This window comes from Lissotriton helveticus, chromosome 10, assembly GCF_964261635.1.
Source record: "Lissotriton helveticus chromosome 10, aLisHel1.1, whole genome shotgun sequence".
Lineage (NCBI taxonomy): Eukaryota > Metazoa > Chordata > Amphibia > Caudata > Salamandridae > Lissotriton > Lissotriton helveticus.
In genome coordinates this window covers 667,786,247-667,809,715 of record NC_136071.1, presented here as the reverse complement: position 1 = coordinate 667,809,715, position 23,469 = coordinate 667,786,247, and the positions used below count along the sequence as shown (strand labels likewise).

Genomic DNA, 23,469 nt, shown 5'->3' with positions numbered 1-23,469 from the left:
TACTGCTACTTAAAAGCTCCAGTTTCTAAAAAACACTTTTGTCTAACTAATTCAGCTAGAAGGCAAGACATTTGAAACATGGGCATTTGTTTAGCATGCAAATTACCACACAAAAAAGAAAGGGACAATTTGCTTCTGCACACAACGCTAAGCACTTTGCAGTTGAGAGAAAAAAAACGAATTATCATGGACTGTTGCGTTGGGACTGTTCTCTGCATATATCAATTTATTGATCCTATTTTCCAAGTCTTGTTTAATGAACACTGCTTTTACTGTGCAAGATTATACCTTTCTATCAGCAGCCTGTCAAAGTACATAAGTGAGCCTTGAAACTAAATGAATGCAAATCAAGCTAATGTAGGGGACTCTTAGCAATGCACTAAGATGGTAGTGTATTGTAGCTATCAAAAAGTGCCACGTTCATTAATTTACAAATAGCCACTTTCCTAAGTGAGTGGGATAACTGTCACACGCTAAAGGGCAGCTTGCATTGGGAAAAATAATAATTCATATTTTGTAGAAACATCCCTATTTAAACAAAAAACACTGTTGCATTACACTAATTTAAAGCACATTCTCTAATGGGTCTGTTTCATATTTTCTTCTCAACCGTGAAAACATTAAAGCACTCTTCGTGGTGCAAACCCTTATCTCACATTTCAGAAATACGCCCATTGGATAACATGGCAAATCGCACCTCCACACAAAACATGCTTTTTCCACCACTTCCACAGCTCAGATCCTTTTCAAATTTTGCATCACAGTAGTCCAAGCTATTCCCTAAATCCTCACCAAAAAGCAACCAAATCCCTCCACTGGAACGGGTACGAATTTCCGCTCAAAAACACGCCCCCTCCCGCAAACACCAAAAAACGCCAAAATCCCTCAACACCTTGTTAAACAGCATGTTAAAACAAATACTGCCTACTCAGTACAAGATATTAACTCTTTGGCAGCTGAAGCACAATCATTCCCCAATGACTGCAGTACATGGGAAAGTCATGAACTCATTTCTCCACGTTATCACATAACACATACGCACATCTTCAAAACATTTTCTCCAAGCACTTGAAAGAGATCCAGCTCTCTCCTGCCTAACGTAATGGCTAGGAACCTGATGATAACATGCTCTGCACAAGCCATAACTACATGGCGCTATTCACAAGCCATATTTACAAGAAGCTCAACAAGTCAAAAAAATGACACGCTATTCACAAGGCATATTTACAAGGAGCTATATTTAAGAAAATTCAACAAACTACTCACAAGTCTTAATCACAAGGCGCTATTTACAAATAAACCAACTAGTTACTCACAAGGCACTTTCGAAGTTCAGAAGGGACTCGTCTAGATACAAGGAAATGAACTCTTCAGATGCTGTCGACTTATTTTACATACTCTAAAGGGTACAGGTGGTGGCGTTCTCTACCTACTGGGTCTTTCTGAGGTGGTCACTTGAACTAGTTCTTCTGACAGGGTGGGATAAATACCAGTAAAGACGGAATTTCTTTCTCGAACAGTCTGTTCTGTCTTGACCTGTTCCCCCTTATCCCATACTTCTTTTTCTTTGGCTTTATTTTTTCTCTGCTTGTTTTAGTTCTCTCTGCTTTATTGAATTCTTTCTCTGATCTCCTGTGTCACTCTTTGCGCCATAACTCAATAGCGTCTTTCTGAGAGGGTCTTGACCTTTTAACACATATCATGACCAGGTGTGTCTCTAGGCGGGACAATAACTGACTCTTCTAGTATACCCTTTCTGGTCCCTATCTGACGTAACTTTGAAAACAGTGGCATGTTTGAAATCAATACAATGAAAACACAATACACAAAAAATAGACTCTAACAATCAACAATCATTCACACTAAACAATTTAAACACTGAAACAGATACAGGTACAACCTAAACTGATACAGAGAGTTAAACATGTACTTGAAAAACAGTTTGTGCACTGAAAATACAGTACAACCATACCGGTCCCAGAAATGAGACACGTCTTTACCGGGCCCACGTTTAACCGTGGACCCGTCTTGACCGTTCCCACGTTTTGCCGTGGGCCCGTCTTGACCGTTCTCATTTAAAATGAGCCCGTCTTGAAACTTGATGCATTCCCCATAGTGGTACTCACCGGGAAAGCAGAACTTGAAACTTGAAGGCCTCGGAAACTTGACTTGACTACGCTTGCGCCTTGGAACAGGTGGACCTCTGGAGACCTCGGACCTTGCTCTCTCACGGGCTGGGCCTCTGGATGAGATGATCCGCGTTCCTCACATGGATGTCTGGTCGCAGTCCGTCCTCCTCCTGGGCCTGAGGGAGTAGCGGGAAATCCCGATGGCGTGCGCACTTTGAAGTCCGTCACGGCTGTAGAAGGGGGCAAAGACTAGACCCACAACTCCGGCGAGTGGGGAAAGGGATATGTCCCTGTTCGGGCGCCAAATTATGTGGTAAATAAATTATTACCCTGGCATAATTTCTAGGCATTAACAAAGTATCATGCATCAAGTGAGAAGCAGAGTCCGTGGTATCTGAGTTAAAATGGGCTTTTTTCCAATAACTCGAGTCAAAGGGAGAATATGTTCCATCACCTCTGAGGTTCAGGAAGAGTCTTCTAACAATTATTTACTGAACATAGTATATATACATTTCTTGTACATAGGCTAAGCAGAGCAAGGAAGAAAATGAGATAAGAACATGTGGGTGTACATGAGGGTGTGTACTTTGATGAGTCATAGGTAGGTGATAGGTAGGTGTCATAGGTGGGTGGGTACTTAGGAGGGTGGGTACTTCGGAGGAGTTTGCATGACCAGCTGGAACTCTGCCCTACTTGTGCAACTTTGACATGACGTGCAATTGACGTGTAACTGGGAGGAAGCTGACTTTCAACCTAGTAGAGAGATCTCTTGTGTCAAGGCGACTTGAGCACGCCTTGTACAGTCTGATATGATAGGGGATGTATTATCTGAAGAAAAGGTTGTTCGTCACTAAAAGACAGAGAGGGCATATTTATTCGTTCATTGCATGAGCTTTCTATGGGTGCAAGCACTGTAATTCACTTAAATGGAGACAGAATGGCTATCTGACGGGTTCTGTTTACTTTTCCTCACCGGGCAGGGATGGCACTCTGTACAGCAGACGGATAACTGTTATTCATAATACTGTCTTGGCAGACTTCTTGCTGACGTGACTGCAGCTCAGTATGCCAAGAGTCATGAAAACATTAATTCAGAAAGTGGTTTCAGGCTCAACCAGTACGATATTTATTTAAAAGAGCACAATGCAAAATGCAAATACATGGGCCTTCATTTTAGCTTAACGTTTGGGAGACTTGATGACTTGACTTGCAGGACATGTTTGCAGAGGCCTAGTGATTCAGGCCACTACGGGAAATATGCATGGGTGACATGCACATGACATGTAACATAGGGTATATGTAGTGGACATATTTGGTCAGGCAAAATATCATTTTCCTCAGCATTCTAAATGTACCTGAAGGTCGTGAAGGATCAGATATTAAGACCTTCATCATACAACTTATAAAAAAAATCCCTAAATTTATCTCATTCTGAAGAGGAGCTGAAGACTGACATCCAGAGGATACATAGGGATCCCTTCAGGCGAAATTTACAAAGGACTAAGCCCCGGAAGATATTGGTCAACTTTCACACTGAAGGACCATATCCTCAATCTAGCTCTGAAACAAAAGTCCTTATCAGGAGATGACTTCACTTTTCAAATAAGATCTGACCTTTCAAGGGCCACTCTGGATAAACAGTGGGAATTGGGCAGGAGGATGGAGGCCTTTAAGAAATTGGGTGCGTGAGTACAGTTGAGCTTTCCCGCAGCATTGAAGATCATGCTCAACAATAAGATGTACAATATTCGCTCAGTTCAGGTTGCAGACGAACTTCTGATGACCTTTAGTGCTCCCAGCGGGGGTAATGCAGGTTAGGTTTGGGCTGAGAGAACTGGGGCATGACTATCTTCATCTCGGTATGAAGGTAACGGGGATAGCAGTCTCCACGATCACAGTCTCCATGATCACAGCCCCACCATAACCTTCAATTAAAAAAAAAAAGCGGCAATTCCTTTTTTCATAATGTTAAGCACAAAAATAATATATATAGTAAAAATAAAAAAGGGAAAGCACCAAAAAGAAGGAAAAAAATCCTCTAGTTACTATATAATACAACACCAGCACTTGCACTAATATATGTGATGTGACTAAAAAACAAATATATATATATATATATATATATATATATATATATATATATATATATATATATATAATTTTCACATCACTTGAGGAGTTTTTTCTGATAAGATCTGAAGCGATAACAGATCAAACTATATAGGTTGCACCGTAGTCCTCAACACTATAACGATACGCTTCGTGGGGGCTCAGAATGGGTCAGGGGTACCACAAACCGGACGAGTTCCGGTTAGACATACAAGGGTTCCTCAAGGGAGGGGGGGGGGGGGTTCCACTGGGGTGAGGGCAAGGCTAAAAAAATATATAATGTTCCTCATTTTCAAATTGGTTGTTGACAATCCTGCTATTAATACTAGAAAATGGACAGACTTTATATTTCAGATAAAGAGTAGGGGTTGTTTGTTTGCATTATCTACCTTTGTGAATTGTACCACTTATGAGTACCATTAAGATTCTCTCCTGGAATATTAATGGCCTGCGCACCAAACCCAGATCGAATAAGATTTTACAATATTTACGGGATTTTGATGCGCAGGTCATTATACTTCAGGAGACACACTTGGTTGAGACCGAGTTACTCGATATGGTAAAAAAAAAACAGTTGGATAGATCTGTCAGTTTCTACTTCTCAAACGGCCACAACTAGAGGGGTCACCATTCTTTAAGAAAACTATTACTACCAAACTTATAGCGCAAAAAGTAGACCCCGCAGGCAGATGGGCTATAGCCACAGTGGTTATAGGAGGCTCACACTTCACAATAGCTGGTTATTATGGGCCAAACCGAGATGACCCCTCGGCCTTGGAGACATTATTTTCTGAGCTTCTGCACTTTTCAGAACCTGTTATAATTGCAGGAGATTTTAATATCGTACTTGACCCTTTGTTAGATAAAATTCCCTCTAGCCGACAACATACCCTATCTAAATCCAGAGTTTTTTTACTTAAGGCCATGCGTCAATACGGTATTATAGATATTTGGAGAGAAAGGTCAGGGCAGAGTACCGTTTTTTCTTTCCGTAATTTCAAATATCATAATCGATCCAGGATTGACTTCTTTTTAATTAACAGAGCATTGCTTAACTTAGTAAAGAATGTCACCTACCTACCATCGCACTTGTCGGACCATTCTGCAGTTCTTCTAGAGTTTGAAGACTTGATACAACTTCCAACTAGGTCATGGTCTATTGATAGGTCCCTTCTTACATCCCCTGATGATCTTGAGTATATTAGAGCAGAAGCACAAGAATTTTTTTTAGTCAACATTAGTACTGTGTGCTCTAGCTTAGTTTAGGACGCCTTCAAGTGTTCCAAGAACAAAACTACTTTCCGCAGGAGGCAGTATATCCAAGAAGTGGCATCTATTGAGGCCAACTTGCTACTTGTTCAAACTGAGCTAGATACCTCCAGCAACGCCCCTAATTCCATTAAACAGGCCAATCAAGTGAAGCTGCTGGAACTCAAAGGCCAACTGGCTTCAGTACTCAATCAGCGCATCCTCCAAAGGTGGGAAGCAAGTAAACTGGCCCATTTTGAATTTGGAGAAGGTGCGGGCAAACTACTAGCTTGGAAGTCTAGAACCGATCGGACGCGTAATAACATAGGGTCCATAACAACAAGTGCTGGCTCTGTTTCTTCGGATGTAGAAATAAGATCAGTCTTTAAAGAATTTTTTCAAACCATCTACCAAGAGGACAATAACATCTCTCTTGAAAGTATAGAGGAGTGGCTGAGGTGTATTGCCTTGCCTTCAATTTCCTTAGAACAAAGTGCTTTTTTAGATCAGGCTGTTACTGAAGAAGAGGTGGTGACTGCTATACGTAACAGTAAAGGGGGTAAGGCGGCGGGGCCTGATGGTTTGCCTGCCGAGATATATAAACACCTTGCGGGCGTCATTGCCCCTTTCCTTGTTGTTTTATTTAATGAAGTATTGCAGGAGGGGATCTTACCGCCCATATCTTGGAACAATGCTTCTATCACTCTCATTCTGAAGCCAGGCAAGGCCCCCACTGACTGCGGATCTTACCGCCCCATTTCAGTTCTTAACGCCGACTATAAGATCTTTGCGTCTCTCTTGGCTTAGAGGCTGGGTCAGGTTGTTCCCTCAGTCCTACATTCCAACCAAAAGGGTTTTTTGAAGGGTCGCCAGCTCTTTGAGCTGACGTGCGACCTGATTGGAGCAATCGATATGGCAACTAGTTCCTCTATGCCACTTGCAATTCTCGCGCTTGACGCCACCAAGGCCTTCGACAGGGTCAATTGGTTGTACCTGTCGGGGGCCCTGGAAAAATTCGACGTGGGCCGGGCTTTCCGCAAAGCGGTGGAACTCCTATACCATAACCCATCAGCTTCGGTCTTGGTTAATGGCGGCCTGTCAGACCCATTTACTATAACAAGGGGCACTCGGCAGGGTTGCCCTCTATCCCCCCTGCTTTTCGATCTCTATATCGAGCCGTTTGCTCAAAAAATTCAGGAGGATAACATCTTGCCTTTCAGATATGGAGATTGGGAAAAAAAGTGTCCCTGTATGCAGACGACATTATGATCATGACGTCAGATATTAGTACCGCATTCCCGGCAGCCATAAACTTAGCATTGGAATTTGGTAGAATATCAGGGTACGAGGTTAATGCCTCCAAGACCGAAGTTATGGCATGGAACAGCGTAGTAACAGGGTTTTCTGAGCAATTAAGTGATAGTATGAGGTATCTAGGCCTAAGAATTGTTAAAGACATTCACTTGATTGCCTCTACTAATTTCACTTTAGTTGCTAAAGAATGTAGGAAGCTATTGGGAGCTTGGGGGCATCTTCCACTGACAGTCATGGGTTGTGCGAATCTTGTAAAAATGTCTATTTTACTTAAGTTAACTTTCATTTTTAACAGTATACCACTATATTTTGACCCAACTTTAATAGCAAAGATGCAGAGTGATATCTCCTCATTTATTTGGAAGAATAAGAACGTAAGAATAGCTTGGAAGAAATTAAGGCGTCGCAGGGAGAAGGGTGGTTTGGCTGGCCCCGACCTTCAGATTTATGCGTGGGCCTTTCAGATGTCACATGCCCGAATGTTGCTAAAGATTCCATCAGACCAGGGCATAGGGATGATGTTCACAGCATTGTTACAGTGTGAAGGATTGGGGCAGTCTGGTTTTCTTTTTAAGTTTGGAGACCCCAAATTTTTCAATAAGGTTAAGCTGAAGGTGCTACAGGGCCTAGCAAAAACTTGGTTTAATCTTAGAGTTGCTACTAAACTAGGTTACCAATCCAAAAGATCTCCTATATGGGATCTCCCTGCCCCCCCAGGTTGGGCAAACGATTCATTGGTAAGTCCATTAATAGATGCAGGAATCTCAACATGGGGTGACCTGTTTGTGGAAGGGGTCATGCTTTCCTGGGAACATCTAATGAGCAAGGTGGGCCCCAACCTCTCTAGATTTAAGTTTTTGCAAATATCAAGCGGAGCACAAGCACAGTCAGAGCTCCGCATCGTTTCAATCCGCCCCTAGGAGAAGGTAGTCATCTGGAGTCCTCTTTGTTGGATAAAACACCGGCACCCAAGGAGGTGTCCCTCTGGTATAACCTAATCTTAGAAGAGATTGATGGGGAATTCAATCTCCCAGTATTATTATGGAGCTCGTTGTTGCCTTCTTTGAATGTAAATGAATTATGGTTAATCTCCTGTAAAGTGCTTTGGGACATAGTTAAACCTGTCTGGCTCTGCAGGAACCATCTTTTTACCCTTCACAGGGCCTACTATTCTCCCCAGAGACTGTCTAAATTTTCAACAGGAGAACCAGTGGTATGTGCCCGGTGTGGTTTAGCGGCAGCTTCAGACGCACACATATTCTATGAGTGTTCACACTTGACGTCATATTGGGATTCAATTAGCAACTAATTAACATCTTCAATTGGATCCACAGTGGCTATAGATCTTCGGCTGGTAATCTTTGGTGTAGTGGATCAAGTGCGAAGTCCTGCTAACAATCTCTTGTTTTACTCCATCTTGGTGGCCCGCAGAGAAATCTGCAAGCGATGGAAAGAGGCTTCTCCTCCATCGTTGCATGACTGGTGTTCATCCATATTACAAATTTCTAAAATCGATCTTGCCAAGGCCTGGAAACCAGAGAAAAGAGCTTTTTGGCATTTACTTGATTGGTCCCATTAGTGTGGAGCTGGGGTTTTTTTTTTGGGTTTTTTTTTTCCCCCAGGTCCGATGATTATGAAGCCATGATATACTCTCCCTGCTAAAACATCTACGCCCTTTTTCTCAGCAAATTGTTAAAAGTAATGGTAGTAACTGGCAAATGGTAAAATCTGAACAACAGGTAACAAGGCTAAGATTTGGCTGGGTGAACGACATGGCTGTAGGGTTCTGGCAGATCAGTACATCATTTATACCCTTACCAGTCTTTGACTGAGACAGCATGTCAACTCCTCAATATGCCATTCTTTTTTGCCCACAGTTCCGACAGATTACAACCATGGTGGAGATGAGGACAAAAAATAAAAAAAGAGAGACCTAATGTCTTCTGCACCGGATCCGTGAAGAGCACAGTGGGTGAGACAGAGAACCTTAAAGTCTATCCTGGACAGCACCGGGAGCCAGTGAAGATGTTTTCTTATAGCAGAGCCTGAGGATCGTCTAGGGGCGTTGACGACGAACCTGGCTGCAGCATTCTGCACAACTTGCAGACGTTGAACCAGCCTCTTATTTAGGCCTAGATAGAGCGCATTGCAGTAATCTAGGCGTGAAGAGATAAGGGCCACCGCAAGTTGTTTTCTAGAGTCCAGGGAGAGATAGTTTGAGAGTTTACGTAAGATCCTTAGGACCCCGCAGCAGGTGGAGACGGTTCGGTTTACTTGTCTGTCAAGGGAAAGAGTGGTGTCAAGTATTACTCCTAAGTTACGAGCTGCAAGGGTGGGTGTAGGGCATGTTCCAAGGGTGGGTGGCCACCAGTCAGCCGACCAGATCTCATGTTTGCCTCCGAAAACAAGAACCTCTGTCTTTTCCCTATTTAATTTGAGGACATTTTTGGTCATCCAACCTGCTACAGCTTCCATGCAGTTCCTAAAGTTGGATGCCTCGGTCTCCACAGGTTGTGTGAGGGAGACCATGATCTGGGTGTCATCGGCGTACGATAGTACTTCCAGTCCAAACGATCTTACTAGCCTGGCAAGTGGGGCCACATATATGTTGAAAAGGGTAGGGCTCAAAGATGAGCCCTGCGGGACCCCACACTGCACAGGCTTAGCGGGAGAGAGGAAGTCACCCAATTTGACCATCTGCATACGCTGGTTAAGGAACGAGGCCAAGAGGCTCAGAGCGGGCCCATCCACTCCCATCTCACTAAGACGAGAGACCAGGATAGAGGGGGACAGGGTGTCAAATGCGGCTGTAAGGTCGAGCAGGATCAGAAGACTGACCACTGTCGACCTTAGCGCAGATGTTATTTACCACCAAAGTGAGCGCTGACTTAGTGCTGTGCGACTTCCGGAAGCCATGCTGAGAAGGATCTAGCAGGGGAGTGAGGCAGTTGGACGTAAGCCTAGTGGGTGGGCACCCTTCTGATATACTTTCAAATTAGGTTTTGGAGGTGGCAGACTCTCTGGCCGCGGCAGTACATAAGTCACCAAATGATGGCACTAATAAAAACAGTAATACTGACTGTACTAGCGGGGCTGGTTTAGATACAACCTCTGCTAATATAGGCTGTCAACCAGCTCTCACACAGCTTCATATTTCTGCGCAAGCCCAGGCACTGCTAGACACGCTGGAGATTGATGGTGGCAATGTCAGTAGTGCTTCGGGAGATCAGAACAATCATGGTGTAATAGCTTCTTGGGCAAGCACGTCCCTGCTCTCCCCAGAAGGAGATACATTTTCCTCACTAAATGATGACGGCTTCAGGGAAGTCATCTGCCACACAGAAGATGCACCGTAGCCGATCTATGAACTCTAAACGGCGGGCCAAGACTAAGGCGAGATCTTCGGACTCCGCAACTAGGAAACTTGAATGGGACTATTCCGCTTCTACGCTGACAGCTTGCACTGGAGCGGGCCCAATTCAGGAAATGTGCTACAAAGTGGCATAGGAGGATTAAACTATTCTTTTTCCCTGAGGTAAAGGCACAGGAATTTCTTACAGAGTTAAATGAAATGTGGGGGCAGAGGGCTACAGTTAGTACCAGAGTAGGGGGGTGCAACAGTTGAATGTTCTACGGGGTTTTGTTATAACCTTTTTTTGTGTGATGAAGTTTGATATGAACTATAATGTCTTTAGCCGCCATGGTTTGCTACTTGTTAAAATCTTCGGTGTAGGGGCTCACTGGGTATGACTAATATAAAGGATCAGTCCACTGACGCTTTTTAAATGGTATGGGGACATCTTTGGGTGGGAGGGTAGTTGGCTCTTCCTTAGATGGAAGTACAGATGCCTTACTTAGTTCATGTCCGGCGTAGTTGCCTTTAAGGGGGTTGGGGGGGAGGGATGGGGCTGGGGGGACGGTTCTATGGTGAGGGTGGTTTGGGATCAGCACAATTTGAGCTAGCACAATTTGGGAGGATTAGGAAGGAGCTGAGTTTCCAGAGGCAAAGTGCTTTTATTTGGTTACCAAACGGTGTTCGAAGGAAGGTGAGGAGTTACATTGCGAGATTTAATAAGGGAAGGAGGATCTGGGTTCATTATAAGGAAAGGGGAAATTTTAAACCATGAGTTTACGGATTGTGACAGTTAATTAAACGATCAAAATAAGAGGCATATGGTGGCAATCTGGCTCAAATCTTTGCATGTAGACTTTCTGTGTATTCAAGAGACACATATAGAAGGTAGCAGAGCTCGCATTTTGAAACAATTGGGCTATAAACTCATGGTGCATACCTCACAGTGCTCAGGCACAAGGGGGTGGCAATTCTTACCCGGAGGAATGATATAAAGGTTATATAAAAGTCCGCTGACCAATGGGGTCGCTGGGTGCTGGTTGAATGCTTGCTAAATGGCAATACATTTACACTATGTTCTCTTTATGGATCAACATGTGATGACCCGGAAATGCTAGAATCTTTAGATTCTAATTTAGATGCGTGGCCCACCCCAATGATTATTTGTGGGGATTTTAATATTAATGGTTTAGGGGTACAGTGGGGCATACCAGGAAGCAAATATTCTGGTAGGAAAAGAAGGGTTGGTGTTGCTTTAAGAAACTTAGCCATCAATGAAGGTTTAACAGACGTAGGGCATACATTAAACCTACAGACTTAGGTAGTACTTTCTTTTCTGCACCGCATAAGGCTATTTCCCCGATTAGACTATTTTTTTTCTCTCATCAGTTTATTTCCAACTCCCGTATCGAGAGGCTTCCTCGGATACTTTCATGCCACAATCCATTGGTTCTTAGTTAGCTTTTCTGGGGGGCACAAGCAATTCCGGGGATGGACTTTCGAACGGAGGTTGCTGTATGATCCAGAATATGTCTTACACATGAAGGGATGGATAAAAGAATTTTGGGATTTTAATCGTGGGAGTACAAATGCGGGAATAGTTTGGGTCGCTTTTAAATCGGGGGTCAGAGGGGAAACCACTAGCTGTAGTCTGCATCTCCAGAAGGAGTTACAGCAGGAGGAGGCGATCAATGATAAGCTAACTAAACTTGAAGAGGCATTCGCTTCTGCTAATAGTACGGGAGGGCTGACTGAAGAAATAATACTTAAGATAGCTATAAACAAGGCTGAGGTTAGTGAACATATTTGCTGCAAAGCGTCAGAAATTGATTTGGCAAAAAAAGTGCATTGTTGTGAATATAATGAGCGAGTGGGGCATACTCTGGCCGTAAGAGTAAGACAAAAAACGGCGGCTGGCGAGATCTCTGAAATGTATGATGTTAATAAGAAGGTTATAACAGACTTTCTAGGGATCCGAGAGACGTTTAGGCTTTTTTTATCAACACTTATACAGTAAAGAATCATCAGCAGCGTAGCTGGATATACACAAGTATTTAGATAGCATAATTATACATAAGGTCGACCCTGTTGATAGGGAGAAACTCGAGAGGGTGCTGACCCATGAAGAAATAATGGGTGCTTTGCAAGATTTACTATCTGGCAAGGCGGCTGGCCCTGACCAGATTCCATTAGAGTTCTACAAAATATTCATAGATACTATTGGATCGGACTTGATTGAGGTTATTCTGTTGGCTTAAAAGGGGGGTCGGAGGGGGGGGCACACCCGAGTCTTGAGCCGGAGCGGATATTATAGTTTTCTTAAAAAAAGATAAGCCACCTAGGGAGCCTGGTTCATACCGCCCCATAACATTATTGAATAGTGATGTCGAAATCTTTTCGAAAGCTATGGCCACAAGTTTAAACAATATTTTAAAGAAAACGATTCACCTATGTCAACATGGGTTCATAATGGGCCTTGGGACCACGCAGCATGTTTGGCGAGTGATAACACTCCTCGATGCAACAGAGATCTCAGGTGACCCTATGGCCACTTTGTTATTAGATGCAGAGAAAGCATTCGATAGGGTCTCCTGGGATTTTCTATGGGAATCAATGAGATGGTTTGGGTTGGGGGAGGGTTTTATTAAATTCAGGTACTTTATTCGGCACCCACAGCTCGCCTAAGGCTAAACGGTGGCCATACTTTGCGTTTTATTATCCAGCGGGGGACCCGGCAGGGGTGTCCATCCTCACCCCTGCTTATTTCCTATATATATATGGACCCTTTATTAAGGGTACTTGATGCCAACAACAGAATCTCCTCAATTGTTTGTCCGGGCGTTGAATCTAAGGTTTTAGCCTACGCAGACGATGTGGCTATCGTTACCGCCGATCCGTCTTCGGCATTGATGGTGGTGGAGTTAATAACACAAGATTTTGGCATATATTCAGGGTATGCTCTGAATAGATCCAAAACTCAAGTTATAAAGAATCAACTTTCTAATATTGAAGATCCTCGTGTTACAGATTCAGCAGTATATTTGGGAATTACGATCATGCCTGATTTAGAGAACTTGGTAGCCAAGAACATCGAGCCAGTAATCAGGAAGGCGAGAGCTGATTTTGATAGACTAAATAATCTTCACTTATCACTTGTTGGTCGATGTAATGTGGTGAAGATGATGTTTTTGCCAAAAAATTCTTTACTTATTTAGGGCAATTACGCTGGAATTTCAAAAACATTGGTTTGTTTGGAAGGTATAATTAATCGATTTATTTGGGCACACGGGAAAACTAGGAGGGCTCTGTTATTATTGGGCTACTGCTCTCCAATACGTGGATATATTGTTTGGTTCATTCTCAACGGATCTGTAAGGGGAAACAGAGCTCTCCGATGTTTATAAGCTGTTTTTGGGGGAGCATGCCGAGAATTGTTTTTGGAAATTTACGGAGCCCAGCTACTACAAAAGGACAAAAGTTAACTCTTGTAGCTGCCTTTAAGGTTTGGGGGGCTTTAAAAAGAAAGATTGGTTTGGGGAGACTTAATCACTACACCCTGCTTTACAAAAAACCCACCCTTCCGGAAATCTTTTCAGATGAGGTCATGGCAGTCTGGGCAATGAAGGGAGTTCGTATGGCTGGGGACCTAATATTGAAAGATGGGTTTCGTCAGTTTGTCGATATTCAGCTGGAGTTCGGGTTGGAAAGGGGCAACTTTTTAAAATACTTAGTTGCGTAGTTTTGGTAAAAAGCTGGGGGGGGGGCTTAGTGAGTTTAGTAGAAATAAAATAATAGATATTATTAGGGGCAGTACCAAGGGCACTATTCAGCTACTGTATGCAGAATTGACAATATTAAATCAGGATGATTTAGGTAAGCACGAGAATAAGTGGGTGGAATGTGTGGGGGCTACCCCAGAGGGGCTTGCAGTATCTCTAGAATTAGCTCAGACGGTTCTGTGCTCCGCTGGGCTCCAAGCGCAATACTTCAAAACAGTTTTTGCTTTATATTATACTCCTGCGAGAATAGCGCAGGGGGGCGGGCTATCGGGGATTACCTGTCCGAGGTGTGGTGTGTTGGCAGCAGACCTCGTGCATATGTTTGCATCCTGCCCAAGCCTTCAGTGTCTGTTAGAATCCATTACGAGATTTTTAGATCTGTCACTAGGGCTAAAAATTACATTAACCCCCGCCTTAGTTTTTCTGGGAGTATGCAGTAGGGAACGGAATGATATGGCATACCAATTTCTTTTTATGGTTATGTCTGTATTACGGATGAGTATCGCTTCTGCCTGGCTTGACCCTTCACCCTCCACTTTTCATCAATGGCTTACGCGCTTACTCTCAATATACACAATGGAAAGAGCTATTTACGAGAGGAAGGGGGAAAAATCGTAATTGTTAGGACAGGGTATATGGTCCCCCCTAGCAAGATGGAAGGATCCATAGAAATTGTGATAATTCAGGTTTATAAATTAAGTTGGAGGGTGGATTTATTTACGGTTGTGCAACTCAAATGTTTTCTTTGTCAACCCAGATTAATGTTTGTTGTTTGATATAGTGTCTTCTTCTGCTAAAAATGTTTCTTAGTTAGATGCTTTGCAATTTTTTTATGTAACATTTTGTATGCTTCTTCCGAAAACCTCATATTGGTGTATCTTGAACCTGGTTGTGATTTTATGCTGATCTCTGGGGAAAAATGTTTTAACTGAATAATAGAGATTAAAAAAATTATTTAAAAAAAGGGAAATTATGGCTGGCCAAGTGGAGACCGGTGCAGGTTCTCGTAGACCACGCCACTGCAATGGGATACTGCAAAAAGCAGGGCAGAAAGGGGTCCTGGGTCCTTTGCCAAGTGGTTGCTTGCACGTCTGCAGTTGGCTGGAGCATCATACCTTCTACCTGATCGTGAACCACTTGGTGAGATCTTCAAATGCCATGGGCAGACTAGCTCCATAGGTGATGCCTGGTGGATTACAAATTGCGGTTGCATTCCACGGTGGTGCAGGACCGCTTTAACAATGGCGCAATCTACCTGGCTGGATCTTTAGGCAACTGCCAAGAACGCAGTGTCCAAAATGTTGCTTGTTGGAGTCCTCAAGAACGCTCCTTCTAGGAGACTTATTTAGGCTTCAGTGGAGCCCCTTACTCCTGTACACCTTTCTGCCACTATCGCTCCCTCCCAGAAATCTGAAGAGGATCAGGAATGACCCCACCCTGCCCTCAGGAGTTATCTTAGTGGCTCGGGATTAGGCAAGTGTGGTATCTGAAACTTCTGGACACAAGTATTTGTCCTCCGATCAGTGTACTGCTTTCGGAGGACCTTCTGTCACTGTAGTGCAGTGTCCTGCACCCTACTATGCTCAAACTGCCCCACCGTCTGTGGAGATTGAGTGGCAGCAGTTGACTGCATTTGATCTACTGCCTGAGGTTTTGGATGCCATCCTCGCAGCCAAGTGTTCCCCAACAAATTCTAGCTACGGAGGGTGCTGGGACAGATTTGTGGCCGGATGTATAGTCTGTGAGATATACCCCCTACAAACCAAACTGTTGCATATTTTGTTAGGTTTCCTTGGACCAGCAAGATCTTTTAGTGGGCACCATACAAGGTTATTTGTTGACCCTTTAAATCTTTTTACATTTGCCTGATCAACCATTCTTATTTAAATCACATGTTGTCATATGATTTCTTAAAGTTTTGACATATGCCCCCCTTCCCTACCCAAAAAAACAGTTTGTGATGCCTCTGTAGGATCTTACTTTGGTTCGGGCTTTCCTCATTTGTACTCCCTTTGAGCCAATGCACAGCTCCTTGATGCCTCTTCTGTCACAGAAGACCTTCTTCACCATTACAATCATTTCAGCTTTTACCAAGAGTGCCTCCAGGGTCTCTCCGTTCAGCCTCCCTACACTTCTTTTTTCCTAGACAAATCGGTGTTTAGGACCTGGGCGGCCTTTTTGCCTAAAGTTGTGATGCCTTTTCATTTTGGCCAATCCATCACCCGCCCACTGTTCTTAGCTTCACACCTCTAAAGAGATGGAGAGATTCTGTCAACTAGATCCCAAAAGAGCTTTGAGTATTTATATCAATTGGACCAAAGACCATTGCGTGGACAATCAACTTTTGTGGGGTTCTCTGGTGCAATAAAAGGTATGGCATTCCAAAAATGAACTGTGTAAAGGTAGATAGTGCTGTGCTGTAAGATCTGCTATGCACTGACCAAGAAGAAGATTCCGGAGGGACTGAGGGCTCATTCCACCAGGGCCAAGGCTGTTACCAATGCTTCGGTATGCGGAGTGGCTACTCTTGATATGTGACAGTGAGTGTCAGTGGATTGACAGCATGTCCGACAGGAAAGACACTTTACATGTTCGGTCCTGCAGGACTTTTTGATCTAAGACCACTCTGCAGACCCTCTATCTTGGAAGGTATGCTTTGGTATGCGTTGTAAATGTGAGGATCTCCGGTTATAAGTATCCATTAGTAGAGCAAATTATTTACCTAAGGTTACTTAAGTTACTACGTTTCTGGTGTATACTCAGATTCGTCAAAAAGGTCCTAAATTAGCAATGTACACACAGATATCTCCAATTGTTTTGGTTTCCATGTCTGAGGGCACAGAAAGGGTCAAGCAAAAAACTGAAGCTGGCACTGGGGTGGTGCGTATATTCTGTGCGCTCGGTCATTTCCAGAGTGGAACCACACAATGCCACCTCGCGGCACATGGGAGCACTCCTATGTAATCTTGCTGATTCAAGCTGGCTCCTGGAAAATATTCTATATATGAGGAATTTGCATTTAGATAGAGTATCCACCAGGAAGAGCATTACCGAAGGTAACTTATTCTTTGCTCTGAATGTTTGTTGCAGCAGAATCAGTGCCTTTTATGTATCTGAATCCTGACTAGTGATCATTAAAAAAGATAGTTTGGTTGAATGAATTTGAGGCGTTGTTGCATGACCTCTCTTTGTTATAATGCTTTGATAGGGTATGTTTGAGATTGGTCTGTATCTTGCTAAGATCTTCCATTGGTCACTAGTTAATTTGTTTTTTCTTTGAATTGGAAGGTTTTAGGGTTTTGCATCTGGTGTTGAAGCACCTAGAGACTACAAAATCTGCTGAATATCCTCATACATAGCAGTATCTACCTTGCAATATTGCATTGTGTGTGTTGTTTTTTTTTTTTTTACAGAATAAATCTTCACTATCATCAGTTTATTTTCCCATTCATCACAATGGCATACCTGTCCTTTCAATGCTTATGTATCCGCTGGGTTCTCTGCTTATAAAAGCAGAAGTGTGTTGAATAGGCCACATTGAGTCAGTTGGTTCATGTCTTTTGCCAACAATGTTATTAGGCAGGATGACTATTCCTTTGTGATTAGTCTGGCATTTAAATATTCTGTGGCGCGGAAAGAAGTGTTTGCTGAATGGACATAGTTACTTGATGTGGGTCAAAGCAGCTATTTCTGTTCTTCTAAATTGTTGGCTAGCTTAGTAAAGGAGTTGTACTTCATTTTGAATTACAGTATCTTAATCCCTGCAATCTATTCATGGTGTAGACAACCTTACCTTTTGGTGTCTCGTTAAGAATTTTTTTCTTCTTTAAAGCATTGGGACATTTTTACCTTTACATGCTCCTTGTTTCATCCACACTATTATTAAGGTGCAGTGGTTTCTGATGGACCTGCATTTTAGGAGAACAGTGTATAGAGCAGCTGAGCGGAGAGTCAAAATGCAGTTATTGTCTCACTTCACTGGCAAGTTGAAACCTGTGAACAATAGATGATCATTTCAAGATAGATATTGACATGTTCTTTGCTCCATTTGCTTGTCCCCAAGATACTTTGTACTTTGATGAATGCTGCTGGGTCTGTTCCTCTGAGCCAAACACGTTCTCTAGACATTTTCACTATGTACCCACTGAGTCGTAATCAAATGTGACATGTTCTTCTATATGGAGAAACGGTATTACCAAACGGTCTCCTTGTAGAATGATCGCATCTGTGATTCAAATGTATTCTGTGCAAGAACAGAAGTAGCACTATATTTCTTCTTCAAATGTTAGTCCCTTATTGGATACGCTGGGCTCTGTTACTAAAATTCTAAAACGCAGGTTGTGAGTTGTGTGCATCTGAACCTAATACGTTTCTTCTTTATTGTGGCTCACAAGTCCTAAATCTCAGCATGAGTAGGTTTATTTCTATTCATGCTAAGTTTTTCAACCACAAACATGACCGCTAAAGGCCTTTCGTGTAACCACCGGCAAAGTTGTGAAGATGTTATTGGTGTCCCGTAACCTCTTCCTACATCTTGTCCAGTACCTGGGTGTGGATATTTGTATAATCTCTCCTATCCTTTTTACTGTACATAATGTCTTTTACATGGGAAACCTGATCTACAAATGTATTTACCCCTTACCCTACATTTTTGTATGGAAATGTGTACCAACATTCTCTATTATCACATATACTGTTAAATGAGGAACAAAAGGCTTTTCAAGAACGAAATTCACCATGAAGCGGAGCACAGGTTAATAGTTACATGTCTTTAGTTTCTTAACATTAATGACTAGATTTTATAGAACACAATTAATGTCAAAGCGTTTTTACCCTTTCCTTTTATGGTAACACCTATTTTACATGAAAAGTCTATCTCTGGTCTGCACACCCTGTTAAAAGGTTGCTGGTCTTATCCAGATTTTGTGAATCACATATTCCTAGTTTCATTTGGTGCGAGATTGAACTGTATGTATATGTGATAAAGTTGATAACCACTCACCTGACACTCCCCTTGAAACACCCCCGAAGTGGCACTCGTTAGAATGTTTGTAACTGGCATTTCAACTGCTAGTTCGCAGATCCTAATTCTGCAAATCTTTAACTTTGTAGATCCTAATTTTGTGAAATGCACTCAAGGATTTACAAGTGTTGAGTCTACTTTATATGTGGGTAAGTTTGACTTACACACTTAAAGGTTTTAGTGACGCAAACCTTTGCTGTCAGCCTGTTATCACCAAAGAGTGAGAGGTTTTTCTTGCTTAGTTTGTGGGATGTATGTGTTACATGTCCCTGAAAGGGTACTATTGGCGTGTTCTTACTTTACACATCTAGAGTGTTAACACTGTGTGGCACTTTTGTTGTGATGTAGTTCTAAAGCACTGTTGTCAGTGATGCACAGCTTCAAATAAGATTCAGAACTAAATGCTGTAGACTAGGGTTCTCCAACCTTTTCAATAACCAGAGTTACTAATGTTCAATGAAAATTATCCCTAGCTTCTAGTATTATTAGCCCTGTAATTGCGACCACATCAGACACCATTGTTTTAGTGACACGCTTTGTCTGATTACCGGCAGAGTTCACTTAGTTCATCAGGCGGGGTTGCCAGCAGTAACTTTAAAAAGGATTCATCAATTTGGAAATCCTTTGTTAATACATATTTGCCATTGCCGCAATGTGCGCTGCACCAAGGTAATAATATTAGTAATAGGTTGCCCCACACTACGTGATTTATCACTTCGCTTTAAAATATTTTGGAAATGCAACCAATTTTCTCCATGCATCATCTTATGAATTCTGGAAATACACACATTTTCTTCTGGAATATACACATTTCAATGTTCTTATAAATCTATTAATTCATCCAAGACAAAGCTTCTTATTTAGTAGCTTGGGTTGCAGACAGGAGAGCTCCTTAAAGGTACTTGGGGAGCTACCAATAGCTCACAAGCTACTCGTTGGAGACACCTACTTCTTTCTTTTGCTCATTTTTTTTTTGTTTTCATTTTTTTATTGGGTTTTTACAATTTTGATGGTTCTGAGACTCAATACATCAGTACATGAGAAAAAATCAACAATGCCATATGAATTTGCAGCATGTGAGTATACTTCAACAAAAACGTAACATTTCGGTTTGCCTTAGCTAGTTAGGACATGTCCACGCATATTCCAGAGGTTTACTAGGGAAGACCTAAATAACCCCGTGGTGGTGGTGGATTGTCGTTTGGGAGTCTGCATGCTTATCACACTAATGAGACTATCAGCTGTGCGGATATGGCTTGCCGTTCATGGGTAGAAATGAATTTGTCCCTGTAGTGTGTGATGACTGATATCAGCCTGCTTATCATTGTGGATGTATGTTCCCCATCAACGTTTGGTGTAACAGCCTGCCAACCCAGTCTTGCAAACAATTAACTATTGGGTTCAACTGGGGGAAAACAGAGAAGGGAGGGAGGGGGGGGCTCTGTCTCCCGGTGTCTACGGGAACTAATATATCCATGTAACCATACCTTTATCAGTGTGCAGAGGTGTGGGTGAGCATGCACGAGGTGAAGGTCAGGGCTGCATAAATCTGAGGTCCACCTAGCAGTGTTCAAAAGGGCATGGCATAGGCGTTCGATGCCTGCGGCTAACTCTGAGGCGACTGGATCCCGTGTGGTGTGTCTGTGTCTGTATGTTGAGCCTGGGGGGGGTGGGGGACTGAACCATCCCGGGTTGTGTGTCCTCTAGAGTCTCTGGCGGATTAGTCTTGTGCGTAAACATGTGTAGCATTTACGCCCATTACAGGGAAATAGGATGTTTTCGGGTTCCCTTAAGCTCTTCTTCCCTGAGTATCTCTTCTTCCACCATCCCCCACTTTTTTAGTGCTCCCACCCAGGCTTCTTGTGGAGGGCCGGCGGGGGCTTTCCAGTGCATGGCTATCCCTCTGTTTGCGAGCAGGATCGCGAGGGACACGAATCGGCATTGTACTTTTTCGGTCGTCCGCCTGCGGAAGATCCCGAGTGCGCAAGTTTCCCATGTAGATATCGTTGTGATGCCTGTCGTTGTGCTAAGTGTCCTGTGAATGTACTCCCAATAACTGTGAATGTTAGGGCAATTCCAGAACATGTGTTTAAAATCGGCCGCGGGGTATAGGCATCTGGGGCATGCAAAGTGTGTGTCTGGGAAGAACCGACTGAGTCGGTGCGGCGTGAGGTAGGCTCTGTGGAGTATGTTGAATTGTATGTTGCGAAACCGCGCGTTCCTGGAGACTTTTTTGGGGTATTCGAGGGCCTTTTTCCATTCTGTGTCATTGACTACCCTCCCTATGTCCGTTTCCCATTTTTGCCGTAAGGGCTGCAGAGAGGGAAGGATCAGTTCTCGCACAGCTTTGTAGAGCCAGGTGACGAGATGACGCCCCACTCCCATATGTAGGATGGTGTGAATCACTGGGTGTGTCTGTGGTTCCCCTTCGTGTGGGTTCCAGTATTGGCGACTGCTGTCTATCAGATGTCTATGCATTAAGAATTGGCCGGGTGGGATATCGTATTGCTCGATCATCTGGGAAAACGTCTTGAGCTGACCCTCTTCATAGAAGGACTCTATCACTCTATCTCGGTGACTGCTAAGTCCGTCCATGTCCGAAGGGTGTTTGCGGTGTAATATTTCTCCTTATTGGGGAAGCCCACCAGTGGCAATAGGGGGGAGTATGGAGGCCTATTTTTCGACATGCGGTGTATTCTCATCATGCATGTACCGGTGATAGATACTTGTAGTGGGTAGGTGCGTATTGGTTTAGTGCCTGGTAGTAGCAGTCTATGGAGTGCTGGTATTGGTATGTGGCCATCCGTGGTAGTGGTTTCCCTGGAGTGGCGACCCGCTGTCCAGTAAGACAACCATTGTAGCTGTGCTGCCAGGAAATATGCCTCAAATGAGGGTGCCCCCAACCCGCCGTCCATTGTTTGTAAGTATAGTGTGGATAGCGCCACTCTGTGCCGGCTTCCCCCCCCCCCAAAATTAACTCAGCGAGCAGGCAGTCCAGTTCCTTAAAAAAGGAGCGAGGTGGTATAACCGGGAGGTTTGTGAAATGATACAGCAGTCGCGGGACCATGATCATTTTTGCCAGCGATACCCAGCCTATTGGTGCTAGAGGCAGAGTTTTCCAGAACCCCACTGCCGATCGGATTCCTGCTAACGCCTGACAATGATTCCCCTCAAATAGATCTTCGGGGGTGTGATACAGTTGAACCCCTAGATATCTGGGAGTTTTGGCATTCTATGCGAGCGACCGAGGTCCAATCCGTATTTCAAATGGGGCTAGGTGCGGGCTCAATGGGTATATTGTGGATTTCCCCCAGTTTACTTTGAGGCCCGAGGCTTCCGCGAATGCTTCAAGCGTTTTCCATATTGGAGTCAAATCTTGGGTGACATCGCGACATAGATTAATAGGTTATCTGCGTACAAGGACACACAGTGCACCGTGTCCGCCAGAGGAATTCCCCACCCTCCTGTCACAGACGTATCGCATGGGGCTCTACCGCTAGGGCGAATAAAAGAGGGGACAACGGGCAGCCCTGTCTGGTGCCTCTCTCTATTACGAACTCTGGGGAGATGTATTTGCCCAGTCTGACTCTACAGGTAGGGCGTGTGTAAAGGAGCTTGGTGTATGCTGTTAGTATTGGGCCGATGTTGAGCTGACGAAGGACCTCGAATAAATAGGGCCATAGGAGTGTATCGAAAGCTTTTTCGAGATCTAATATGAGACATGCCGCTTTGGGTAACCGAGTCCCTGCTCTGTCTTGAATATGGAATATCCCTGCGTAGATTTTGGGACATGTTTCGTCTTGGGACGAAGCCACATTGATCAGGGTGGACAGTGGTATCAGGATCTGGGCGAATCTGTCCGCTAATATTTTGCCTAGTATCTTACAATCGGCGGTGAGCAGGGTGATTGGCCTATACGAAGAGGGGAGTGTTGGGTCTCTATGGGGTTTCGCAAATGTAACTATGATCGATTCCCTGAGGAATGCCGGTAGTTCACCCCTATCTAATGCCGCATTATACATGGTGACCATACGGGGATTCATTTGCTCATTGTTATCCAACTTTCTTCCTTTGACTGCAGTTAATTGAGTATCCTTCGAACTATTGCCTCACTCCCTCCCATCCCCAGGTATATTTAGTAATTTATTTATATAGATCTGAATGTCTTGCCAAAGTATCTTCAAGTGATCATTCGTTAACAGGTGCATGAATGAAGCCTTTGTAATCCTATTTGTGTTAGTTGATAGGTATTTGAAATAGCCTTAATTGTTTGATACATTATGCAACAATGAAGGATTGATTAGTGACCCATAACGTTTCAAAGTGTCTTCTCTTACTGTGATTCTGTCAAAGTGCCTACTGGTAAGTGTTTCTTATTACAACTTTCTATTTCAGCAGTCAATGGTGAACAGGAAAGTAGAATACAGAAAGGAAACGGCTATTTTCAAGTGCCACCGCATACACCTGTTATTTTTGGTGAGGCTGGAGGACGCACACTATTCAGGTACTGAAATG

General features: G+C 43.5%; 1 protein-coding gene across 2 annotated transcripts in view; it reads left to right on the top strand.

Annotated features, from left to right (window-relative positions):
- Positions 1-23,469, top strand: part of WDR48 (WD repeat domain 48) — a 469,392-nt gene that overhangs the window by 348,193 nt on the left and 97,730 nt on the right. For both annotated transcript variants that reach the window (XM_078663202.1, XM_078663203.1), the window contains exon 15: positions 23,350-23,458. In XM_078663202.1, the coding sequence (XP_078519328.1) occupies positions 23,350-23,458 (109 nt within the window). The remainder of the gene's footprint in view (positions 1-23,349; positions 23,459-23,469) is intronic.